Genomic DNA, 27224 nt, shown 5'->3' with positions numbered 1-27224 from the left:
TGGACCAGATCATCTCTGAAGTGGCTTCTGTTTCAGAGCTTTCTAAGTCTATATTTCTTTGAATAGTATGAACAAGATGTACCCCAGAAATTCAGGGGCAGAGTAGTTGGAGTGACCAGCAAAGCCTTGGTAAATTAAGTGAAACTTAACCAAGACCTTGAAAGGTAGTTAAAATGTGGACAGTGGAACATAAATCAAATTCATTCATTCCACAAATATTTTTAATGCTTCCTCAGTGCCAGACAGTGTGCCAAGCACTGGGATATGGTTATGGTCAAAACAGTTATGATAGTAATAATTTTGAACCTCATTTATTATGGAGGCTTTGTGTTACCATAGGGGGAAGGCTGGTTTTTGAGACTGGAGCTTCTGGACCTGCCATAGCACTTGCTCTTTAACTTAGAGTAAGCCACATAACCTCTCTAAGCCTCTGCTTTCTGATCTATCACAGTGAGAAGGTTGGACCATTCTAGCTCTCGACTTTTATAAAAACGTCATGCAGGAAGATATTTTGCTCTGTGGCTTTTGCTGTATATATAGATGGTGCGGTATGTGGGACTAAATGTTTTTGTTTTTTTTTACTGTATCAGTAGTCATGAAATTTGCTTATCAATGGGGATGGGTGGGTGTATTTTCTCTTTTTCCTGCCTCTGTAATATAGTTCTGTAAACATACATTTAAGCTAGCATAATTAGATCCTCTCTGTAAACTGAAGTTCCTCTAATCTTAAGCTCATTTACTGTCTTAGAACAGAATTGATCTTGCTTTCACATTTGATTCACCCTCTACAGATTTGGAGAGGAAGAAAAATAGCATTGCTAGCTCAGTTTAACTAGGCCAGAGTTAACGGAGGAGAGCTGAAAGAAGCAGTCTTATAATATTTGTTTGCCTTGCGTCGTTGTCTTTTATGTGTTAATATATGTATATCATTCAGTTGAACAATTTCAGCCATCCTTTAGGAGCTTGGCCAATTAGGCACTTCACTGTTCACACATGTGAAAATGATTTAGTACTTACTCGATTGTCGTGAACCCAGTTTATGGTTTCTGGGATTACCAGGAGAAAAACAGTAGGATGTATTTCATTTGCATTATTAAACATAAAATCCCTTTGCAGATATCATCTTAAATCTGGAATATGACATAGCCTATTACTTTTAAATAAATACTACACGTAATATAATGGACAGAACAGAAGATTTCAAGTCAGATAAACCTTATCCTGGAGTTACTAACAATATGATCTAGAATAAGTTATTTAAGGTTTCTGAGAGTAGGTTTCCTCATCCTCATGATGGAAACTAATATGTTCAGCACAGGTCTGTTTTCAGGATTAAATGAAATACCACATGGAAAGCACCCAGCATAGTACCTGCCACCTACCAGGCATCAACAAATGTAATTTCCCTTCTCCCTTTCTTTCTCTTCCCTTCGTTCATTCATTTTACTGGTTTTTCTTACTGTTTGGTAAAATCTTTTACATTATGTATTTAAAGGACTAGAATTCCAGTAGTTTTCCTCTTTTAAAAAAAGTCCACTTTTCAAGTCTTAGTAAGGTATACAAGTAAATGTCTGTAATTGAAGAAAATAATTAAGGAACCTAATTACATTTCTGTGTAATTATATACAGGGAGAATAGAGGGAGAGGAGTGTATCAAGAGACTGCCCTGTGTTAGGCATGGCTTATGTGATATCATTGACTACTCCTGTCAACTCAACGAAATAGGTCTTTTCCCCATCTCATTTTATCTCATTAGATGAGGAAACTAATATCCAGCTTAAGTTACCTAAAATCAAACTGTTATCAAATTGTAGGTTTGGAATTAGAATCCAGATCTTACTTCAGAGCTCTCTACTGCTATCCATGGATTTTCAGTGGCTGGAGAGTGGGAAGCTTTTGCCTCCTAACCAGAAGGGAGCAGGGGCAAGGCCTGGAGTGGGGAAACATATCTGAGTCACCTGGAGGAATTTTTTCAAGTGTACTCATTGCACTCTGCTCACATCTAATTTTGATACCCCCATCCTGCCATAGTAAGACATGGTTTGCTAATATGTCATATTCTTTAAGCATGTTGGGATAGGAAAAAAGATTGAACATTATTGTTCTATGATATACTGTCTAGATATGCAATTATTATATAATGATATCAAATTGTCTATACATGGATATAAAATCTTAAAAATAGTTTGATAACCTTATTTTTCTTTATTGTTCCTAGACAGTTTAGAAGTACTTGAACATTTTTATATGTTCTGTGTATAATATAAGAAGTAAATATGGTAGTATATTTTTTCAGGTTTTACTTATCTGTCAATGACAGTAGAATAACAGAAAAACGTTTTACTTATTTTGGTTTGTAGTGTTACTTGTTTCATCTTCTATTGAAAATGACTGGTTTACAGTGCTTTTCAATCTAAATTTGATTATATAAAAGAATTAACTAATGAAAATGAAGCCATGTACAGCTGTTTTGCAAATTTAGTAAAAAGCTGTATTTAAAGGAAAGTAAAAAAATATTAAAACCGTACTCTAGCCAATAAGGTATGAGGCAGCTAATTGCTTCCTATCCCTTTCGAAATTACTCAGCCTGAGAAAAGATAGCACATATTGATTTACCGTATGGTAAATGTTCCATGTCTCTCCTTCTCTAATACCTAGACACACACACACTGCATATACACACAGCACTACTGGCAAGGAACTGCATATCTGACCATTTCTTTCATCAAACTTATGTAACAACAAAATTAAAATGGAATATTTTCTTCCTTTGTGAAAAGAAATAACAAAATTATTAAAATGTGAAAAATGAATGGCAAGGGACTCACATTCATCATCTTGAATGCATGATGTGTTTACTTTTAAGTTCAAAAGAAACACGTTTCCAAAGGAAAGATGAATATTTCTTGATAATGTAGTATCAATTAATTTGCATATATCAATTAATATATTTACGTGCATACGTAGTATTAGAAGCAATGTCAGAACGTAGCCTGTGTTAGCTAATTTCGTTGGAAGTTATTACGAAGATTATGCAAATTCAAATTGTACTCTCCAGTATGGTCTTTTGATTTTTTTCGGAAATGATCCACTAATCTAGAGAATGGGAGTTTTATCGATATATATTGTGTTTTAACTTCTCTATAGATTTTGTCCTGCTATTTGTGACTTTTCTACAAGTATCTGGGGTTTTTTTCAGCATAGACTGAAATGCTAGTTTTGATTGTCCTAAAGCCAAATAAATAAAATTAGCGAGATTTAAAAAAAAAAAAACCAGATCTTATAGAGCAAGCTGCTCTGAAAGATAATCTGTAATAACTCATGTAAATATATATATTTCAGAAGTGTAATAGCATGTGTACATTTCTTTTTTGTCTTAAATGAATATAAATTATCTCTGATTTTTAATTGTGATCCTCTTTGCTTCTATATCTCAGATGGTCAGGAACTCATCATATTATAGTAGTTTGTGCTTTATCTTGAAAGGATCAGAGCATCCTAATTTGTAGAAAGGAGAGTATTTTGTGACTGGAGTGACTTCTCCTTTGTTACATTGTATATTAATATATTGCTGTGTATCCTTTTGTTTAAAAATACATATGCCCCCAAATATTTCTTTGGAAGTAGATTCGCCCTCTCTCTCTGTTTGACATTAATATCTATTCCCCAAAGCACTCTGTTTCAGATTTTCATGGAGCTTTGTTGATGGTTCCCTTGTAAACCTACCAGCACCCTTGTATCCGAGAATTTGGAATGTGTAGGCTTAGCTGCTCCAGCAAGGCTGCTGTTTACTGGCTATTAACATAGCCACCACTCCTGGGTTAGATAATGGACTCAAAGGTTAAGAGCAGAGGATCTCACAGCTCCAATCAGCAGGGCTTTTCCAGGGCTAATTACCTCTTTACTGCGCTGACTCTAATGTGACATGTTTATTGCCTTAACTAACAACTCATTAGCTTAGTTGATGTTTTTGTCAATATTAATTCGTTCATTTAAGCCAAGTCAAAGCTTAAACAAAGATGTCCAGACTGAGAAACGGGCAGCAGAATGACTTTTGTTTGCTCATCTTTTTTTTTCCTACCTTACTTAACTTCAGTAAAATAAATGTGTAGAAAGGAACCATTTAGAATGCGCGAATTGAGAATGTTGGTATTTGTCCATTTACCAGCGTGTAAAACAATTTTGAATTTATTTCTCCTATGTTTTCTACAGTTTCCATATCACAGCTTACTTAACATTTAGAGTCGACTCAGGGCAACTATTTCTAGTCTTTGACTATATCTGCAGCAGATTTTTATTCCAGTTGAATGTTTTACTGTGGTTATTAGAAAAGAGATCAAGTAATTTTTCATATAATTTTAGTCTCCACTAAATTACCAATAAAATTACTTTAAGATTTATCTTGTAATGATAGCCAACTTACTTAATTAGCCTGTGTGAATTATTTAAAAAGAGGAGACGATTATGAAGTTATCATGAAACATTCACGTTTTTGCCTTACTTTTGGTTGACGTTAATGGTATTTCTTGGAGAATGTTATTATTTTGTTTTTATTTATTGTTCAATAATAATTAAATTCTAAAAGCCCTAGAGTAGTACAGATGGGTAATGTAACTGAGCATGAGCTTTTGATCGAGTAGTTAAGTCAGTTACTCTGGAGAGGTACATCAGATCTTCAGAACCCTGTGATCCATTGGCAGGGTCCCTCTCACAGGATGCTTAATGGTATACAGATGACCAGAAAGGGTTAAGATGCATTCCTGTGGAAATTAGATGTGAGTGAAGCTGCAGTATTAGGAGAATTTCCTCTGTGGAAAGGCCAGTCTCTGCTTTGAAGGCCGAAGACTCGCTCTGATTAGTTGGTTCCTGAAAGTGATCAGGCCCAGAGAAGGCTTACAGAAGCTGGGTATAGAACATGGAATTCTGCTTTATTAATTTTGAGTGAGAAAAAAATGTCATATAAACCAGAGATACTCATGTTTATTTCATCTGTCATTCTGTATCTATAGAAGGTTATATGGACACCAACTTATTACCAGTAGTCATAAGAAATCACTGTCACAGGAAATAAAATTCTCTGTATAAATGTTTACCTTCTATACTAAATACTCTGACTATATTTCCTTCCCTGCTTTCTTGGCTACCATTCTTTCTTGAATCTGCTTCAATTAGGCTTTTCTGCTTTTTACTCTACTGAAACCTTTTCAGTAAGGTTACTAGTGACCAAGGGTTGCCAAACCTAATAAGCAATTCTGAGCCTTGTCTCTGTCTCTTGGTAGCATATGATAATTCCAGCTATGCTGAAACTTGAAATTTTCTTCACTTGGTGTCTGTGACGTTGTCCTCTTCTATTTCTCCCACTTCATTAACCATTTGTCCTCAGTCTTGATGTTCCTCCTCTTTCCAACCTCTGAAAGGTCTTCCATACCTATGCTCATTCTCCAGTATCACATCCAGTCCCCTGGCTTCAGTGCCATCAGTACATGAATGGTTTCCAATTTTTTAATTCTAGCCCTGCTTTCTACACCAATGTCCAGACTCATACATCCAATGGCTTATCTGAAATCTGCTTTCAGATATTTGGTATGTATCTCAAGTTTGAAATGTCCAAACGAAAATATGGATTACTACTCCTGCTTGAAAAATAGCCTCCTTCTCTCCTATTATTACTCATTTTAGTAAATGTCACCATCATTCACCTAGTTGTTCATGCCGAAATTCTTGCGATCAGTTTTACTTCTTCTCTTTATGTCATATGTCCACATCCAAACTCTAAATGAATCCTGTCTGCCCTATCTTTAAAAAAATTTAAAAATCCAGAATTCACACAGTTCTCATTCCTCCATCACTACTGTTTTAGTCCAAGCCATCATTACCTCTTAGCTGAACCATTGTAAGAGCCTCCCAGTTGGCCTCCCTAATGTTGCTGTTCTTCCCCCACAACCACCTATTCTGTACACAGCTCCCAGCTGCTTTCTAGTTGACAGCAGATCACATCACTCTCTTCCGTGTACTTCCACGAGTTTCTTATAACACTTAGTATAAAAGCTCACATTGGAAAATCCCTGCAAGATCCATCTCTTGGCTGCCTCTCTGACTTCATGTCCTTCCACTCTCCCCCTTGTTCACTACCATGCAACCACACTGGACTTTGCTGTCCCTCAGATGTCCTAGGCTGGCTCTGCTTCAGGGTCTTTTGTGCTGTTCCCTCAGCCAAGAATGCTTCTCCCATAGGTGCACATGCCTCTCTTTTATTTCACTTAAATCTTTGTTCAGATGTCATATCCTACAGCATCCTTCCCTCTGTATCACTTTCTAGGCTCTTACTCTGCTTTATTTTTTTTCACAGGACTCAGTACTACTTGACATATCTCTGTTCATTTGATGTTTATGTCCCAACTAGAATGTAAGCTTCGTGAGAGCACAGATTTTCTTGACTTGCGCTTAAAATGGTGCCTAGTACATAGCAGGCACTAGTAAGTATCAAATGAATAAAAGGATCACTCAGTTAGTAGGTGCTAGAGGTAGAACTTACCCCCTGGTGTTCTCTTGTCTCCCTCCCATGCACCCATCCATTCATGCCATTCAACAGTCCTACACCTTTTAGGAACATGACATAGAAGTATGTGGACCATTCAACTAAAGATTCAATAGATTAACGTATTTTTTTTTAACTTCTTTGACATCATAACCATCTGCTTCTATTATTTTACTTCTTTATTGCTGACCCCCAGATTGTCAGACAGCGCTTTTTACCTCCTCTAGGCAGAAAGAGGCTATATGCAATAAGTAATATCTTTTTGTTTGTTTATAGGAAGATAAGACTATCCTTATTTTAGTCTGCCATCCAAAATACATTAAATGCTAAAAGCAAAAAGGGATTAAATATGACTATATGGCACAACTTAGTTAATTTGAAATTCAACAGAACAGAAAAAAGTGTACTTTGAATCAAGAAGCATTTGGATTTTATACTCTTCTGATTATAGGGCAAGAAACAGCTAATTACTTTGAATTAGGACTGTTTTGATTAAGCTGATATTAGATTAATAAGTTTTTAAGTGTCTTTATAAAATTAACTTCCTAATTTCACGAAGTTATTTTATGCTTTTTTATTAAAAGAAATGACTTTTTATGCAATACAGGATGTAAAAAGTTTAAAAAGTTTTTAATAACTGCATGAATATAAAGTATCTAGTTATAGAATGTTAATTATTACATTCCATATCCAATGCACACTACATTGGAATTATTTTTAATCAAATCAAGTACCTGTATAAAACAAAGAGAAGGAATTCCAGATGGCACTCTGCCATTCTTGTTCTTTGATGGACATTAGCAAGTGGGAAAAGGCTTCATTCACTTGGTTACACTTTGAAATAAGTGGTCAATCATTATTAATTCATTTTGCACTCATTTAATGTCATAAATCATCATAAATTCATTTGGTTTAAAGTGCATATAATATGTTTTCCCACAGGAATTTCCTTGTAATTGAGCTATTAATTAATGTATTTTTTTAATATGACCTTTTTCCCTTCTCTACTATTCAGAGCCAAGCATGGTTAGTGGCCATTTCTTCATTCATGATTTTCTTTTAAGTATGAGGAAAAGGTTGTCTTAACTTGGCCTGTTGACTGGCGTAGAAGGGACCAAAGCCCAAGAAAATGGTTATATGTATTATCTACCAGCAGAACAGCAGGAATAATTGTGAGTGATCTCTAAGGGCTCTTTGAAAAATTCTCTGAAATGCTATAGTTTTATAATAATTCCAGTTAGAGAATTTCATTCTCCCTTGATAAGCATAGTGTGACTCTGGCTTCTGTTTTAATTTCTGCTTCTTAAAACTCCTCCCTATGGCCACAGTTTTTCGTAAGCATTGGCTGCCATAAAATCCAGGTTCCCTTTCCTCCAGCAAGGAGGCACTCCATGACCGAGGCCCCCCTTTTCCCTTCAAGTGCACTGTCCCTCCACATCTCCTGCCTTCATCTTCTTCAGTTATCTAGTGTCTGTTTCCTTCCTCATTCAGGGCATACTGGTTGCTAGGGTCTTACAACAGCTGGTTCTAGAAACTGCCTGGGGGGGGGAACCACAGGAATCCTATGAGGTCTTCTTGCTTCAAGGGAAGCATGGGAGGGAAAACTTAGGACAAAAAAAAAAAAAAGAAAGAAAGAAAAATAACAAATAGAAAGTTGGGGGACATATCATTGATTTTGCAACTTTTTAAATGATTCTTTCTTATTTAGTGCCATTTCCTGCACAAACAGAAACTGGGCAAAAAAAAAATACTACGTGATTCTTGTTCATGCCATGAACATGTCGTTTTAGTAGGATCTGAGTGAAAATAAAGGTTTGAGTTAGTGTTAAAGGTGTTCTGTTAGTATATAAAACTGGCAGTTGACTGTGTGTGTGTGTGTATGTGTTTTAAGTGAATAAAAGAAGTCTCTCGTTCAGGGTGCTGTGGAGAACTCAAGACACTACTCTCAGGTTCAGTCCCTACCCTTGCATTAGAAATGCAAGAGGGGAAAAAAATGAAAGAGCAATTTAAAAGTGTTATTTATTATCAAATAAGTGATGCTGATGATGATTCCTGATGCTTATAGAAATACGTAACTATAGTTCTTTGTAGTTAAAGTGTTTTGGTATAACAGGCATTCAGTAATATAGGATGTGTTAATAAAGTGAGTCTATACTTTGTGAGAAGAATAAACAGATGTTTCAGAAAACAAATTCGGTTTACCTAAGTAATAGCATTAGAGCATGAGTGTGAGTGTGTGTGTGTGTGTGTGTGTTATGGCATGTAAGTTAGTTCGTTAAAAGAGCTGGTCATTACTACCAGCCAGATACTACAAAACTTTTGAAAATTGGCGTTTTTCATTGGTCAGTTCATGATGGGACAATATTCATCTTGCCAAAGCAACAAATTAGCTGTAATATAACAGCTTTTTAACCACAGAGGCTTTATTTTGCTACCTGTCTCAGTCCTTTTCTCATTTTCAGTGTTTTGCTGTTACAGCAAAGTGTAAATATTTTCTTGCGGCTTTTGCTCTTTTGTAGCACTTTTAAAAAACAGTAAGATTAAAATTAGAACACTTTTTTTGAAAGATTGAGATAAAAAGCTTAAGATAAAATAGCACTAAAATATGAGCTATTGTTATTACTCTTGACTGCGTGACAACAGAATTTGTTTCTCAACAGCCAGAGGGTCTAAGTTAATTGTGATTTATCCATTGCTGGATTTTAGTGCTTTCTGCTTTTTAAAGGGTTTGTTTTGATTTGATTTGTTTTCCAGTGTTTCTGAGCCTGTCTGCATTTTGGGAGTTCATGTGTACGTTTGGCTAGACATGCATGGGTGGTGTTGGGGTGCAACACGCTGAATTCTCACTATAAAGCTGCCATAGTGTCTGTACTACTTCCCTATCTTATAGGTAAGAAAGAAAGTAATTTGATAACTTGACCTTCAGTATGGTCCACATTGACTTGAATAATACTGAATTCTACGCTGTAATAAGTTGAGCTTGGAGCCTCTTGGCATTCTCAGTTAAGAGCCAGTGACTAGCAACCGGGCTTATTAGTTGTGATACTTACAGTGGGAGAAAGTACCCTTGTAGTTCCTCAGGACAGTAAATTTATTACAAATGGCAATTATTTCCAGACTTTCCGATATCATGGGCCAATAAAATTTCCAAAAAATAAAATTTGAGGGAATTCAGCAATGTTTTAAATATTTTATTTTGCTGAATACAAACATTAAAAAATACCACTATCTTCACCATTTTATTAAAAAAACTTTTATTCACCAAAAAAGTATTAAGAACATAACTTTGGAATGAGCACTCCTTTAAATGGAATACATTTAGCTTTATGAAAAAGACTTATTACACTGTTTATATTTTTACCATTTTACCGCTGAGCCATGGAACCTTTGCTGTGGACCAGCACAGGTTTGTAGCAGACTCTTGGAAATTTCTGATCTCTGCATAATTTTGTTGACTGTGCTGGGCACTTACAGTGTGAAGTAATTTTCACTATTTGCTAAAGCAACAATTACATATTAAGTACTTAGAGAATATAAAGCACTGTGCTAAGCCTTATGCCAAATATAAAAGTATTTTTAAAAATTTTCGTATGGCCCAGAGAACTTACTCATTTAGCAGATGTGAAAAGGCAATAAACTAAATGAATAAAATTAGCTTTAGACAATACACTAAATGCCAAAAGTTGCTATATCATTGTTTCTTAAATGTATGGCTAGGAATTGCTATATTAAAATGAAGAATTTCATTCTAAGATAAGCAGGGAGGATGTGGCAGAAATTGCTGGCTACCTACTGCATACCATTCTCCTCTTCCATGTGAACAAAACCTCGGTTTTGTTGAAGGTGATAGTGTGTCCAGGAAGCAGACTACATTTCCCATCCTTCCTTGAAACTAGGGAAATTACTATATGGTATGAGTCTGACCAATGAAATGTAATCAGACTTTAAAAGGAGGCTTGACTTAACTGGCAAATGTCCTTTTGCCCTTCACTCATCTACCTCTTCCTGACTTGAAGGCGGATGCAGCGCTGGATGTGCACTTAACCACTTTGTGACCATGGCACAACTAAGTTAGAGCCAAGACAATTATAGGGACCTCGGTATGGCTATATTTAGCTGTTGAACCAGTGACAGCAACCTTCTCATTGTGTGAGAAAAGATAAAACATGTAATTTATTTAAACTTCTGCTTTGGGGAGACATTAGTAAATGCAGCTGAAATTATTCCTTAATTCAGAAGGAAGAGGAGATTGATCATAAAGTATATAGTTTTGAATCTGTGCTTGGAAGAATGTCATGAATAAAACATGGTTGTAAAGATACAAATTGTGTTCAGAGATGTATACTGGTCAGTACATATGGCCTGGGCCACAGAGGCCTAGACTTCCTCCCAAGACCTGCAGCTGACCACATGCCTTCCAAGGTTCTCAGTTATCTCATCTAAAACAGGAATAGATCAGATTTGTCTAAAGTCGTTTCAGTTTGAAAATTCTATGATTTGAGTGAATCCGTTTGGCTGGGGATGAGTAGATCAGGATTAAAAAGGCAGTAAGTCTTGCTCCTTTCTAATCACAAGACAGCCCAAGTTTTGATCTTTTTAAAATGAAAATCTGATCAAACCTCTCCTTTGCTTAAAACTTTCCAGTGGTTCCCCGTTGTCACCAGAGTAAACAAACTCTTAGCGTGGTACCTAAGGCCCTTTGTGATCAGGCTCTAGTATCCTGTCCTACCTCATGTCTCACTTATTTTTCATCCACCTTGCCCATCGCCTCAACCTATCCTTTTCCCCTAACAAAATTTCCAGCCATATTGAACTGTGTGTAATCCCTTGATCTTGCCAGGTTCTCTCTCATTTCCCGGTCTTAAGCATGCTATTCTCTCTGCCTGGAATGTTTTCTTTCTATACTCCTCTTTTTTGAGTGGCTAACTCCTATTTATTCTTTAGGTTTTGGTACAAAGATCACCCTTCTCTGGAAGCCTTTTCATACCCCTAAGATGGGGTTAAGTGCCCCTGTTAAGTTCTGTCTTGAAACCTTGTGATTATAAATGTTCTAACACTATTCCTAATACATTCAGATTACCCGTTTGCTCACTTATCTCCTAAACTAGAATAAATTTCCTTGAGGGAAAGGACTGAGTCCTATTCCCTAATTTTTTCCTGAGCACTTAGTATAATATAGCAGTACTCTATAGATAGTTATTTCATAAATCTTGGACTTATGGATAAGTTGGGACCAAACTGTGGAAAGACTTAAAATGAGTTTGTTGAACTTTTTAATAATACCACTGGGAAATCAATCATGATGGTAAATGATAGCATCATTCTCCACCTTGCTTTGTCACTGAGGCACTATGGAATAGTGAAGCATTTACATAAAATAAGTAAATATGTGTTTTTGTACAAAATTAGATTCCATCTTATACAGATTAAAATGCAGCCTTTATTGGATTCCAAAGTTTTAAAAAAAATTCTGAGAGAGAAATTTTAACTTCTGTCATGTGACTTTTTCTATCAGTAGGGAAGCTGTTCTTAGATTATCTTAATTTTAGCTTTTTCATTACCTTAGTTTATTTTACAGAGCTTCTATATTATGTGGAATCATAAGTTGGGAAAGCCCTAAAATAGAGAATACAGTGTAAATTGAGAAAGGAATAAGTTTACCTATCCCTTTTTATTATCATACAACCATTTTTTAAAGCTGGTTCCTTAGTATCAGCAGAAAGAATATACGATTAGGAGGTTTGAAGCCTTTAGGGATCCTAGATTATTCCTTCAGAACACCAGTGTCGTTATTGCCGGTAGCATTAAAGTCATAAGCATCCTGTTACTCAACAAGGCTAGAAATCAAAAGGTTTAACTTGAAAAATCCTCTTTATCTTCTATTATTTACATGTTTTGTTTGGAATAAGTTGTTAAAGACAGATGTGGGATTTTAACGTTTTTATATCTTTATAATTCCAAAACAAAGCATTGAAAAAAAAATCATACTCTTGTAGATTTAAAACTTGTGTTAAATAAGCCATTTTTCTCTCTGCCTCCCTTGATGCCCCATACTTGGCCTGCCAGGATTGTAGGGATCTTTGCTTTATGTTTCCCAGAGATTGTAATTTGAACAAAAGAAGGAGAGATGCTGTAGGAGGATTTTACTTAAGAGATCACTGAGTGAAATAGAAAGAGATTCAAGAGAAGGGGTAGCAGTGCTATAGGTAACCTGTGTTTCCTGTGGAGCTGGGCATCCTCGCCGTGAGCATGGATCACACTTTGCAGAGGAGCAGCAGGCACGCTGCACAGCCATTGCAGGGCCAGGAGTCTTCAGAAGAACCCTTACTGATTTGCCCTTTTCTGTCATTTCCTTCGAGGGTAAATGATCACATCCCCTCTATTGTCCTTCTCACTTTGTCAGAAACACATGGAAAATATCAAGAAATCAGCCACTTATTGTTTATTGTTGGTCTCAGGAAAAATTGTCAGAGTGGTGAGGAAGCTGCCTCTAGAGTTCCCACAACAGAGGCCATGAGGAAGCAGCAAAATCCCTAGTCTCGCCAGAAAGCTCCTACCTGTAATGAATACGGAAATAGTAGAGCGCAGTTAAGGAAAACGATGATTGAAGTGCTATAAAACATTGTACTTAGGGAACTTTCCTTCCCCTTTGCAATACCACTTACAAGGATACACCTCCAGGGAGGCCTGTCCCTTAGGTTGGAAGCCATTGCTGCTGGTGTTTCAGGGTGTCTGCAGAGAACAGCAGTGGGGATTGCTCTGCAGCTCCTACAGCTTCCTGGAAGTAAATAACAGGAAAGTGGTAGATTTCGTGACATTTTGAAATATGCTGACAAACTAGGGCAGGGAGCTGCATTAGAAGTGTATGTGCAGCAAAGGCAGATCTATTTTCCATTTTAGGTCCATAATGTGTGCAAAGCACTGTGCTTGCTGCTTTTGGAGACACGAAGTTATATGAAACACAGTTCCTACTTTCAAGGAGCTAACGAACTTGCTGAGGAAAAGGGAAATGCACGGAAATGCTTGTATTTAAAAATATCACATGATAAGGGAGTATAGGTGCTGGCAGAAAATAGAGAACTTTTTTAAAAGGAGTTTATATTTTTATGATCCACAAAACATAAAGCTTTACATATTATATTTACATGGCTAAGTATGAGAGTAAAATATACAGATACATATATGAGTGAGGTGTGACTTGGGGGATGTTTTCTCAAGGAGGCTTTGCAGATATGTCTGCCTTTTTAGTTTATTACAGGAGTTGTTCATCCAAGTCCATGACCTCCTTAAAACTTTTCTGCAGAATTTGATGGATAAGTATATGTATATAGTTTCCTGGGGAAGGGACTAATGGCTTTCAGCAGATTCTTAAAGGGTTCTACGACTGAGAAGAAATTCAGAACCACTAATTTACAGGGTGCATTCACAGACTCTTTTCTTGGCTTTACAATATCTTTCACTTCTCTTCTCCTCCATTTCAATCCATTCTCATTTAACAGTTGGCTATAACGTAAAAATGAATAAATGCTTTTATTTGTTGAATGCATTAAAGTTTGTATGCCATGTTCTTAATTTTGAAAACAGAGAAGTTCAGCCTATTCATAATAAGTGATGGCTGCCATTTATTGATCCTCACTGGTGCTGGGCACTTTGCAGTCCACTCTGCATGCATTAATCCATTTAACATGCAGGCTTTTCATGAAACATAGCTATCAGTATCCCCATTTTGCAGACAAGGAAACTGAGACTCGCTGAGTACTTCTAAGCCTGCTCCCTAATAAATTATTAGACTGTGGTTAATTCCCTGTCTGAAATCTGAAGCCTCTTCTCTCCTGAACCAACATACTCTTCTGTTCTATGATGTATAAACTGTTTATCTCTTTTCCTCCAAAAACAAACAAACAAAAAATCTCTTCTAAATCACACTTTGCTCCTCACAGTCCCCAGCGTTTTCTTTTTTAATGTCAAAATGCCTTTTGAAGTAGATGAGCTTTTGCAGTTTAATAGCTATTAGTCTTATGTATACAAAATGTCAGCATTATCTTCAACATGAGGAATACATGTTAATTAAAATCTAGATCATTTCATCAGATTTTTAAGTAATATTGAGCCATTTTTAAATTTAACAAGCTGTGTGAACAACTTACCACATACTTGACATCATCGTGCTATATCAGTACACCAGAATGTGGGGGAACATAGAGGCTTAAGGCAGAGGCCTTTTTAAACTACACATCCTGCCTTCTCCATCCCTCATCCCTGTTCATAAACATTGTCTGTAGTGAGAGATGTTACCAATGGGAAGTATTTGACACATGAACTCTATTAGATGCAGAAGAAAGATGACGAAACACCATATTACATCATTTGAAACCCTTTCTTTTGCAGAATTCTGAGTAGGGAGAGACATTATTTGGGAGTTTAGGATGGCTGATATGTCTTGAAATTATATATACTTATTTATATATAATTATTATATAATTAAAACACTTTAGAATATGGTATAAAATGTTGTAACCTAAATTATCTCTTTAAAGTGTGTGGCTGAGCAACCTGTAAACTTGAGATCTTTTATAGTCTTACTGTCCAAAACCTTCTTTAGTTAAAACAACAAAAAAAAAGAAATCCTAAGTGGTTTATATTTTGAAAATGTGCTTCAAGGAAAACATCACGAAAGTAAAATTACTTCATTGCTCTGCCTTTTATTTTGTAATTTTAGGTAAGGCACTGACATTTCTTCTGCTGCAGCCGCCAAGCCCAAAACTTCCTCCACACAGCACTATCCGAAGGACAGCCATTGATCTAATCGGACGCGGTTTCACAGTTTGGGAGCCTTACATGGATGTGTCTGCTGTCCTGATGGGGCTTCTCGAACTTTGTGCTGATGCCGAAAAACAACTTGCCAAGTACGTGCTCAATTCTAGTTAATTTAATTTGGTTTGTTTGTTTATGTTTTGTTTGGGTGGACGTCATTGATTGCTCTTTATAAGTTGTGTGTTTTCAATAGACAAAAAAGACAAATATCTCAATATATGAAATTTTGGATATAGACAATGAAAGGGAAGTATGTTTCTGTAATTTTAACATAACTGGAATTTAGCATTGAGCCAATGAGTGATTGATCTGTGACATAGTTTTTAAATTATGTTTATTGTGCCTTGAGATATTATTAGCTAATAATATAATAAAAATATAAACATATCATTTGTAAGGAAAATGATATATGTACTTGCTCAGAAATGTTTTACTGATAGAATACGTGGCCAAATAGTTGGAGAACTATTCCTTCACATTTATATTAATTTTTAAATCAACTTTATGAAAGTTTCATTTGCACACAATGAAGGACCAGCCATGAGGAGGTTGCAGTGATCTAGGGAAGCAATGATGAGAGTGTAGTCATGCATCACTTAACAGGGATGTGTTCTGAGAAACATGTCATTAGGCAGTTTTGTTGTTGTGCAAACATCATAGAGTGTACTTACACAAACCTGCATGGTGTAACCTGCTACACACCTGGGCTCTGTGGTTCTAAACTTATAGGACCACCACTGTCTGTGTGGTCCACTGTTGACCCAAACATCTTTATGCAGCGCATAACTGTAATGGAATAGGAAGATGAGCTGAGGGAGTTGCTAAAATGAAATAAGTGGGAGACATTTGGTAACCAAATGGCTAGGAGTTGCAGAGGTGGGAGGATGGCAATAGAAATTAGAGTTGACTTAAGAACTCAGCCTCCTGATTCCTGGAGGAAGTCTTTATTTTGGTGGTATAATACACATAACATGAATTTTACCACTGTAACCATCTTAAAGTATACAATTCAGTGACATTAAGTGCATTCACAATGTTATACAACTGTCACCACTATCGAGTTCCCAGGAGTGGTCACCCCAAATGGAAACTCTGTACGTATTAAGCAGTCACTTACCATTCTCCCCTCCCACCAGCCCCTGGCAATCACTAATCTGTTTTCTATCTCTATGAATTTGCTTTTTCTGGATATTTCATATAAATGGAATTATGCTGCGTGTGGCCTTTTGTGTCGGGTTCTTTCACTTAACATAATACTTCCAAGGTTCGTTCATGTTGTAGCTCAAATCAATACTTCATATCTTTTTATATTTGAATAATATTACATTCCATGGATATACCACATTTGTTTATTTATCTGTTGATGGATATTTGGATTGTTTATGCTTTTTGGCTATTGTGTATAGAGCTGCTATGAAAATTCATGTGCAAGTATTTGTTTGAACACCTACTTTCATTTCTCTTGGGTAGACACCTAAAAGCAGAATTCCTGGGTCATATGGTAATTCTGTGTTTAACTTATTGAGAAACCACCGAACTGTATTCCACACTGGTTGCACCATTTTGCACTCCTACCAGCAATATATGTCAGACTTCATTTTTTCCACATCCTTTCCAACACTTGGTATCTTCTGGGGTTTTTGTTGTTTTTTTTTTAATAGATCCATTCTGGTGAACGTGAATTCCTAGTGGTAGGAATTCTTGAACTGTCTTATGAGGCATCTCTTAATGTAAATGTTATTACCTCTTTTCTCAATGAATTGTATTTCATTCTTATTATTGTTAACTCTTTAAAAAACTGAAGTTGTCTATTCTTTCCTCATGACTGCCTTTCTCATATCGCACAGTTCCCTTACGTTCCAGCACAGCATGCTTTGGCCTGTTGTCTTTCTGCTGGCTTCTCTGTGCTCAGGAAGTGAAGACCAGAGAAGCAAATGAAGGCTAGACAGGAATGCTGTGGCTTTGTGTACAGTTTGGGCATTCACAGCCCAAAGTCCCAAGACTGATTAGTTGGAGGAGGGTATTCATTTCAAACCTAGGCAGCTGCCCTCCTCCGTTACCTCCTATCATACACCATCCTTCCTGAACTTCACCTCCCTTGTGTCTCCCTAGCTGCATGCCCTTCAGCAAATAACTTCACCTTCTACCTCAGTTCCATCTGCAAGTTGGGGCTAATTAAAGTACTCATCTCATAAGGCTGATATTAAATGAGTATATATTTGCAAAGTGTTTAGAAGTGTACTTAGCACATATTAAGACAGTGAATGGATGTTACCAAGTGGTAGGACAACTGGTGATGCCATTGTCATGATCCTAGTGTTCAGCAAATCAAGAGCTGCCTGTTTCTGGAATGAACAGTTCAACATGGTGGTAAGCAGGATAGTTTCTGGATACAGGAGGCCTAAGGTTCTCAGTTGACCTTAAGAATTACAAGGGAATGTGAGCCCATGAGTTTGCAGCATTAGTAAGAGGAAGCTGACCTTTGTGCAAAGCCCCAGAACATATTTTCAAGTTTGTGCTCTCCCCTTGACTGCAGGTGCCATGTCAACAGTGCTGGCTTCTATTACCACAGCTCTCCTGGTTATCTAGAGAAGCCTTTACCATTTTTTGATTGTCCAAAATTTTGCTTTGACCTAATTTTCTAGACTATTTTCAAATCTGATCTAAACAATTTCAACAGTATGTGCTCATGTTGTCTGGGAGGAGAAGTGATGGGATTTTATTTTAAGTTTAGTATTTAGTATTTTTTTATTTTGTTTTTAAATAAGTTTATATGAAGCTTGCATCAGCAAACATAAAGATACACTTATATTTTATCTACATGTGATATGTCCACAGACACAAATACTATAGTTTTTCAGTAGGTGATTTAAATCTTGCTATTACGTCCTTTTCTGTCATGAAGATTAGTATGGTTCTCTGTACACAGCTCTGAATAAATGAATGTATCAGCATGTAGCCTTGAGGAGTCCAATGTAATTTTCATCATGATAAATTGCATAATAAGCAAGAAAATGTTTGCTTATTAATCTATAACAAGATTTAGATTGAAAATGGCCTATTACATCCATGACACACTAGGAACAGGCTGCAGAAGGACTGAGATGGGGAGAAATGGAGCAGCGATGTGTGCAGGGGTTACGTGTGCATCTTACACTCATGGCACCCTACTGAGCCGCTCCTTTTTGTGCCTGATTTACTGTGTAAATGATCGCAGTGCTCAGCTGCCTTGCTTCTGACTGTGATGTTAAGCTTGCTTTATGAAGAAGCTTTTGTGGTAGGCTCATGCTTTTTAAAATTTCAGTTCATGTTTATTGAAAAAGAAAACTCATTGGCAATGTTTCCATCTCTATTCCCATTCATGTGAATTTATGAGGGATGGTGTTTTAGGGAGGGGCAGCAAGCTCAGGCCTGCTCCCTAGTCTGGAGAACACTTATTATAGCAGAGTTTCTTTCTTCCTCTCTCTCTCGTATATCAACATTCTCTGTCAGAGATGACTCCTGAGAGGTCTCCTAAAAAAACTACCTATGGCTCAAGATTAATAGAGTATTTTTCCAGAATTAATAATGCCTTTATTTTAGAAATATGGCTTAGAATTTTATGTCTTCAAGATCAAAATATCACCAGTCGTTTTCTAATGTTTTCAAATATTTTTCCAAATTTTAAACTATATTTATTAACAAGGGAGCATTTGTTGAGTAGATAATCTGTGGAAGGAACAATGTTAGGTGTTGTATGTAGTTATGAAGTTGTATCAAACAAAGATCCTGTCTCCATGGCACTTGCAGTCTTACAGGAAAGCAAAGATCTGCCTGAGACGACATGATAAAAAGTGAGGAGAGCCAAAGGTCTGGACAATCCGAGCATGAGGAGAGACATCTAGCTGCGTCATCAGAGAGTATGCAAGGAACAGTTTCATTTGAATCTTTTATTTGAATGATGAGGAGAGGAGGGTAAGGACAAGGACATGCAAAAAGACAGAAATGGGAAAGCACAGGCCTACCCAAAAGATGCTGACTAATACCTTAAAACACAGGGCAAGTGAAAGTAAATATTGCTTTTAACTAATTGTATTCGTTAATTCCTTGCAGAACTTAAACTGTGGCATGCTCCAATCTAAAACTCTAACATAATTTCCTTCCCAGTTATCTCTGGAGAAGAGAATTAGGGTCAAAGAGAAGATTGGTTTTTACCTTTAACTTTATAAAAAGATTGTTACAGTGAGTTTTTTCCTTGTTTTTAGCACCTACCACGTATCTATGAGTATGCAGAGAAATAGGTATGGGATAAGGATAAGAAAAAATGAGTCTGTTGTCTCTTGTCCACAGTAACACTGTTGTCAGTGAAAAAGATAGGGGTTCACACTCAGGTCTTGCTATCTCCGGAAGCCATGCTGCTAACAATATGCCGTCTTGCATTCTAAATCTCACACCCACAGAATTAAAGACCAACAAGTACTAAATTTAAAACAACACATTAATTGGACATAAAAGTAATCAACTCACAATTTTCAGTGCACTTTCAGATTTTTAAAAATATATTTAATAAATTCCTTTTCATCAAGGATTTTGTGCCTTCTAGAACGTGAAAGCCTATTTAAATATCAGTAAGCTCCTTGAGTGCTTAGGCCATGTTTTGTGTGTTTATTCTTACCAATTCATAACATCTTTCACGTGATTTGCATGCAATAAATGTTTAATAAAGACAGAATTTTAGAGATGAAAATCTCTTTCAATAGCCTCTGATCCACTGCCCTCAATATGCGATTAAGTAAACAAGTTTTAGAGAGATTGAACAACTTGTCCGAGATCACACTAGTGTTGTAAGAGCTAAAACAATATGCAGGTCTCCCACTCTCACTTTGCTGCTCTCATGTCATGTAGTTATGCCACCCTTTATATGACAAGTCATCCACAGGTAGAATCTTATGTGAGGAATTTTTTAAATGAATGGTTATGGGCTGCTCATTCATGAACTGTTTAATAGAAAATGGAGGCTGCACTTCATTGAAATCATAGGTTGAGCCATTGCTAGCTAATCATAAGAAAAATAGAAACATGCAGTATTATCTTTTTTATAAATCCATCATTTTGTTAGATCAGCATGGTTATATACATAGTGCTAAAATTTTAGAAACAGTAGAAAATCCTACTTTATTAAGGAACAGTAAAATCCTTGTGCTTTTGGGAGGCTAGACTTATATCTATACGTGTTATAGTTTGATTTTGATTCCATTTTCCTAGGTCATGTTGCAGGGCCTTTCTCTGAAAGAGAACAGCAGAGCAGTGCTGGCCCCAGCTGCTGAAGGTGGCCAGTCTTTCATTTCATACTGCCGTGACTGAGGGATGTCAGTGAGTTACAGAAAGCCCATTGCTTTTCTGGAATATTCACAGTTTACCAAATGTTAAGAGAGAAACATATAGTCACTGGAAACCACACATGCTTTGATAACATACAGATAAGCCTCATACGTTAGGAAGATTCTTTTTGAACTATATAAAGTAGAGTTGGAAAAAAAGAGTTGACATTTTAACTCAGATCTCAACTATGGTTTTTAAATTTAGGGGGCAAGGAGTAGAGAAAGGAACACAACATATGAACACTAAGGTGCCTTAGGATTCTATATTTAAACCGTTTCTGTTCACATGACACTTATTTTTATTGGAAAATTTATAATCTGAGGAAACCATTTAACTAAATCATGTTAGCATAGTTTTTGTTCATCGTAGATGTATATAGCATATGGGCATATATGGAACAGGTCTAAAAGATAGGCACTTATTGGAGGAATTGCCACCTTTGAGTTTAGGAAATTAATGCCACCTATGAGTTATTAAGGTCCGACATGACAGAGAGGAATTAATGATTCCTTAAGATAGGCACTTATTGGAGGAATTGCCACCTTTGAGTTTAGGAAATTAATGCCACCTATGAGTTATTAAGGTCCGACATGACAGAGAGGAATTAATGATTCCTTATTACAGTAAAGACAATTGTTAACACCTGTTTTACTAAGAAAGGGTAAGATGGAATTCCAAGATGTTATGTAATTATTTATTTTGAAAATAACTTTAGTCTTTGTTTTTGATGGGGAGTGTTTTCAATGCCCTGTTACTGTTTGTCTTAGTCACTTTGGGCTGCCGTAACAAAATACCATAGATAGAGTGACTTAAACAACAGATATTTATTTCTCACAGTTCTGGAGACTGGTAAGTTAAAGATCAAGGTGCTTGCAAGGCAGGTTTCATTCTGAGGCCTCTTCTCTTGGCTTCTAGGCAGCTGACCTCTTAACTGTGTGCTCACATGACTTCCTTGTGCTCAGGATTAGGGAGAGAAGCAAAGAGAACAAGCTCTCTGTTGTCTTTTATAAGGGCACTAATCCCATCACAAGGGCCTCACCCTCATGGCCTCATTTAACCCCAATTACCTGCCAAAGGTCCCATCTCCAAATATCATCACAATGGGGGTTAGGGTTTCACCATATGAATTTTAGGGGGACACAAACATTCAGTCCATAACACTGTTGACCATGATTTGAGGGCTATGGATGAAAGTTTAAGTGTTTTTCTCCCTAAATATTTCCTTACAGTATTCCTTAATTTGGCAGATGGGGAAGTCTGACCATTGTAGACAGTGACATTTAACTGAAGTGGTCTTACGTGGAACTTTTAAACTGCTTTTTACCATGAGGGAGTAAGGGTTAGAACAGGATTAGTGAGCAGTCATGTAAGGAATGAACTCAGCCTGAGTGGACTATTTTTCTGTTCATATTTTTTATTTATAATATCTGTCATCACTGGTATTTCATACTGAATGTGTATACTGAAATGCTGAATAGAAAAGAGAATGTGTCATATCGTATTTTTTAGAATAAAGACTGAAACCAAAGACCTGTCCTGTAAACCTATATAACGAATGTTCTGCATAACAGCCAGATAAGCAGGATCAGATAAGAAGAGTGGATTCCCTGTTTATGTACAGATTCCAGAATAAGGCAGACACCCCTTCAATTTCAAACCTCTGATAGTATGATCCTTCTTCTTTCAGTTAGAATACCACATTAAAATATACCACAAACACCGTGTACTCCTGACTGTAAAGATCACTACATGCGGAATTAGACTTTGTCTGTTGGGACTACCAGATCAATTACTTTGACTTCATTGCCTGGTCAATTCAGTCAAATAACTGGCTTAAGTGATTTTTTTTTTTCCTGCTGAATTTGCTAGGTAACTTCATTTAGTGTGTAACTACTGAGCTAACACTGTGTCCAAGGGCTGTACTAGGCACTTTGGGGGGATACACAGGATTAGAGGGCCGGTCCCAGTCTGCACGGAGTTCACAATACAGTACTAATTCATAATGCCTGGCAGAATGTGATTCAGTGCTAAGGGCCTGGAATAGATGGGTTTTGTTGTTGGTTCTTTTTGTTTCAATAGAAAGTAATTCAGTGCTGTAGCAGTTGCCAAATACTACCTGGGCTTCCACAAGAATTGAACAGAGGGGAGGGAAAGGGGTAGGGGAAAAGCATTAGCAAAATACTAGAATAAAAAAGGAATACGATTTCGGGGCCCAACTTTGAAATTAGTGGGGCCTCAGAAGCATTGGTGTTAAAAAGACTGAGTTATAAATTAGTGAAACTAGATTATTTGAGGGCCTAGAGTTTAGAACCAAGGAGTCTAAGACTTTTCTTAGAAGCAATAGGAGCCGCTGAGGATTTTAAGCAGGTTAACCATGAAATAAAGTTGGTGCTTTTGAAAGATTACTCTAGTAGTGGTGCATTGAGTAGACTATTGAGGGAAGAGACAAGGTTTCTCTTCTTCCTCTATGGCTTGGCAACTCCTTTCTGTTATCACACTCACACCCTCCCACTTTTGTACTGTGGCTGCTCTAAAGGTCACTGCAGAGTCCTGACCTCAGAACAATAGATGTGTCCACGTTATGCAGCCCTGCACTCAGACCGCCAGACCCTGATGACGGGAATCATTCAAATGCACACAGCGATGCCTCTGCATCATGTTGGGTGTTCCAGCTTCCACTGAACTCAACAGCCAATACTTTTACATGTGTTCAGTTAGCTTCCTTCCCTCTTACTCTACAGCTTCTCTTCTAGACTCACCACCCCTCACCAAACTTGACCACTTTTCTTACTGGAAAAAGTTCGCTGATTCCCCCAAATTCACAAAATCATTTGCTGAGATGGGGGAAGGGTGATATGTGACTAGGCCTTTAACTTGAAGCCAGTGACCTGCTGTTAGTTGACCTTGTTTTCTTTTCACTTGGTTAAGGAATCTTTGGTCACAAGAAGCATCTGTTGTACATACAATGTAGGTCAGGTGCAGGGCTGGATGATTTTGAATCTGTTATCTCATTAAATCTTCTCATCAACCTTGTGAAGTAGCTATTTCAGTATACTCATTTTCAATATTCTCAGTATACAGGAAGACATTGTGTTTATTCAATCTGGGGTGGCCTCGAGGCACGGCATAAGGGTGGGGGAATATCCACTTGTCGCTGTGGCATGAGCCTTGAAAGCCTGTCAGCTGACCACCCGCATCCTCACGTGCACACACACGTGCATATTCATTCATTCTCATTCTTTCTCCCTCTTTTTCCTCTCTATCCTGCCCGCTTTGCAGCTTCCCACTAAATGTTTCTCCTCCAAGTAACAAAAGGGGTAGAAGAAAGGACTTAGAAGTGGGTGGTGAGTTTGCTAGGATCCTGTTTATGTGAGTAGAACTCTGGTTTCCGCCTGCAAGAGGTCACAGCAGAACAGAGCTGGGAATGGACAGGACTTCTGTGGACTCCAGGAGTATGCTATAGCGCTTGTCCTGCAGAAGGCAGGGAGCAGCACCTCCATGGGGAAGGCAGAGAGGCACTCCGAGCCGTGAAGTACAGCAGGGCTAACACCCTCTCTGTTATTATACAAGTATTTCCCTTGGTACAACCTAGCTCTTATGGCAGCCACAACACTAACATACTATCTGTGTTTCAAATACACCCCTCAAAAGTCAATTTCATAAGCTCAGTAGAGGAGTGTATGACCCATTCAAATTCTATAAAGTTGGTCATTTGTACCTACACATAAGATTTCTTTATTTAACTGAATTTGATCTTGCTGAGGACTTTCTGAATTCCAGTTCTGTTATTTAATACAGTTGTTCTTATTTACAACTTTATATTCACACAAATTGATAACCATGGATCCTGTATCTTCATTCAGCCATCTTTTTTTTTGAGGAAGATTAGCCCTGAGCTAGTGTCTGCCACCAATCCTCCTCTTTTTGCTGAGGAAGAGTGGCCCTGAGCTAACATCTGTGCCCATCTTCATCTATTTTATTTTACTATTTTTATTTTTATTGATTTACATTTTAATTTTTTAATTTTTTTTTTTGAGGAAGATTAGCCGTGAGCAACATCTGCTGCCAATCCTCCTCTTTTTGCTGAGAAAGGCTGGCCCTGAGCTAACATCCGTGCCCATCTTCCTCTAGTTTACATGTGGAATGCCTACCACAACATGGCTTGCCAAATGGTGCCGTGTCTGCACCCAGGATCCAAATTGGCGAACCCCGGGCTGCTGAAGTGGAACATGTGCACTTAACTGGTGTGCCACCGGGCCGGCCCCCGTCTTCATCTGTTTTATGTGTGAGATGCCTGCCACAGCATGGCTTGATAAGTGGTGCATAGGTCCGTGCCTGGGATCCGAACCAGCGGACCCTGGGCCTCCAAAGTGGAGTGCACAAACTTAACCACTATGCCACTGGGCCAGCCCTCAGCCCACTGTTGATACTGAATAAAACAGAGCTGAAGTCCAAGTATTACCACATACCTCTAGAAACCCCTCTCAGGGATGCAGTCTAGCCATTCATCCAAAGCCACTGAGTTTAGTCCTGTTACCAATTGATTAAGTCAGTTAACTGCAGTATTGCAGTTATTTTCTTCGAAGGTTAGCTATCCTGAAAGACATTACACTACTGCCTTGGCTCATCACTGAACTTCCCTGGACCTGAGTTCTCCTTTGTAAATGCTGATGTCACCCACTTCCTAGGGATGTGCTAGGGCAGATGCAAGAGGACGTGACATAGCACCCGATAGGCTGACTTCAAACCTAGACCTTGGGTTCTGTGTTCAGTTCTTTTTCCTCTGTACCATGCCTTCCAGATATGGGATGGGCTGTCCAGGAGATAGATATTCCTTTTCCTTGGTTGACTGCTTGGCAGGGATGTTGCCTAGGGGATCTTTTTTAACTCCAACGTTCAATGATTTTATGGATCTTATAAAATTTGATTTAGGTTTATTCAGAATTTTTCAATTAAAATAACATTTTTGTTTGTTTCAGCCTTTCAGTATTATCAACACCTGTTCATCCACTTTGATGAAAAAAAGGAGACATCATAGAGTATCTAAAAAGTTTAATTAGCTTGAGTACTTTAAAACTTGACTTAAAATGTGATCTAAACTTTATAATTATTAAGCAGTTTAGCCCCCAGCACTACTCACAAAGTAAACATTTCCTTTTGCTGAATTCTCAATATGAAGATTTAATCCAGAAAAGAACCTTGCTAACTACCCCACCCTGCTTTCCTCTTTCCAGCCCCTACTGGGACCCCAGGGCATCAGGATCTTCCATGGGGTGACACGCCCACCAATGCATTCCTTCGTTCACTGTTCAGTGTGTGTATTTTGTTCTCTCTGCTCACATCTTTCTTTTTAGTGGGAGGAAGGCTCACCTTCCTCCTCTCTGAGTTCCTGCTTTGTATCTACCCTCAGTTTAGAAAAAAGAATAGAGACAGTTATCGGTCCAAGATTTAAGCAGCGTAACAGTCACAAAGAAATTATAAGCAGAATTTTCTGTAATCAATTTACCTTCTTTTAACAATGATGAAACTGCGTATGTAATGCATCTTTATTTTCAACTAAAAGTTAAAATAATGATTCTTAGATCAGTTACAGAGATACCAATAAACTTTTTGAGAATTTTTAGTAAACATAGTCCAGTTTACACATGAAGCACACAGACTTATTTAATTACAGCGGGACAGATCTTTATATGGATATTTAAATACCAAAATTACTTAACTAGGGGGAGAAACTATAATTGGATCTCTTACTGAATAACAAAATACTCTTGATAAACAGTTGATGTGTGGATCACATGCCACAGTTTAATTAAAAGTCAATACTTTTCACAGTAGTCTCTATTTAATATAAAGGAAGCTCAGAAACAGAAGAATATCATTTGTATGTTTTGGGAGTGGCAAAGGAATATAACATCACTATCCTATCAGGACACTCTCACAGTTTGGGAAGATCTATTTCATCATGTATGTATTTTTATTTATAGCCTGGACACTGCCATGCTGTATGTTCTTTATACATAGAGAATACATATCAGTTAATATAATTTTTGCATCAGTACTAAATAACTGTTGCCAGAGCATGCTGATTAATGGATTGGTTCTAAAGATATTGAGTGCAGAGTAAGCTAGCAGTACGAAGGCTATTTCAAACTAAAAATAATATACAAACCAAACATTATTTTGTCATTCTCAGTTCTTATGATAATTTTTTAGACAGGAGTGAATTTTGCTCTCTTTCAGATATATGGCCTTAAATGTAGCCTTTTAATATGACCTTATAAACAAATTACTACCTTTTACTTTTTTTAGGAAAAAACATGAAAATTCGCAGCACAGGATTCGTTCGTGCCTTATTCTAGCTTTGTGATATGTATGCAGTACTAGTTCTTGATAATTTGTTAACAAGGTGTTTTTAACACTTTGGACAGATGCACATACTGTTTTCAATCTTCACGGTTAATTATTCGATTTTGTATTTGATGCCAGAACACCCTGACTCCTAATCACTGCT

The 27224-nt window shown here is 37.2% G+C and overlaps 1 protein-coding gene across 9 annotated transcripts in view; it reads left to right on the top strand.

The window, feature by feature from the left end:
• WDR7 (WD repeat domain 7) overlaps positions 1-27224 on the top strand; it is a 357038-nt gene that overhangs the window by 239056 nt on the left and 90758 nt on the right. For all 9 annotated transcript variants that reach the window (XM_070512986.1, XM_014847072.3, XM_014847081.3 and 6 more), the window contains one exon: positions 15258-15444. In XM_070512986.1, coding sequence (XP_070369087.1) covers positions 15258-15444 — 187 coding nt within the window. The remainder of the gene's footprint in view (positions 1-15257; positions 15445-27224) is intronic.

Source organism: Equus asinus, chromosome 7, assembly GCF_041296235.1.
Source record: "Equus asinus isolate D_3611 breed Donkey chromosome 7, EquAss-T2T_v2, whole genome shotgun sequence".
In the NCBI taxonomy this organism is placed as follows: domain Eukaryota; kingdom Metazoa; phylum Chordata; class Mammalia; order Perissodactyla; family Equidae; genus Equus; species Equus asinus.
Note: the sequence above shows the minus strand (reverse complement) of the source record. Positions and strands in the feature narration are given on the sequence as shown.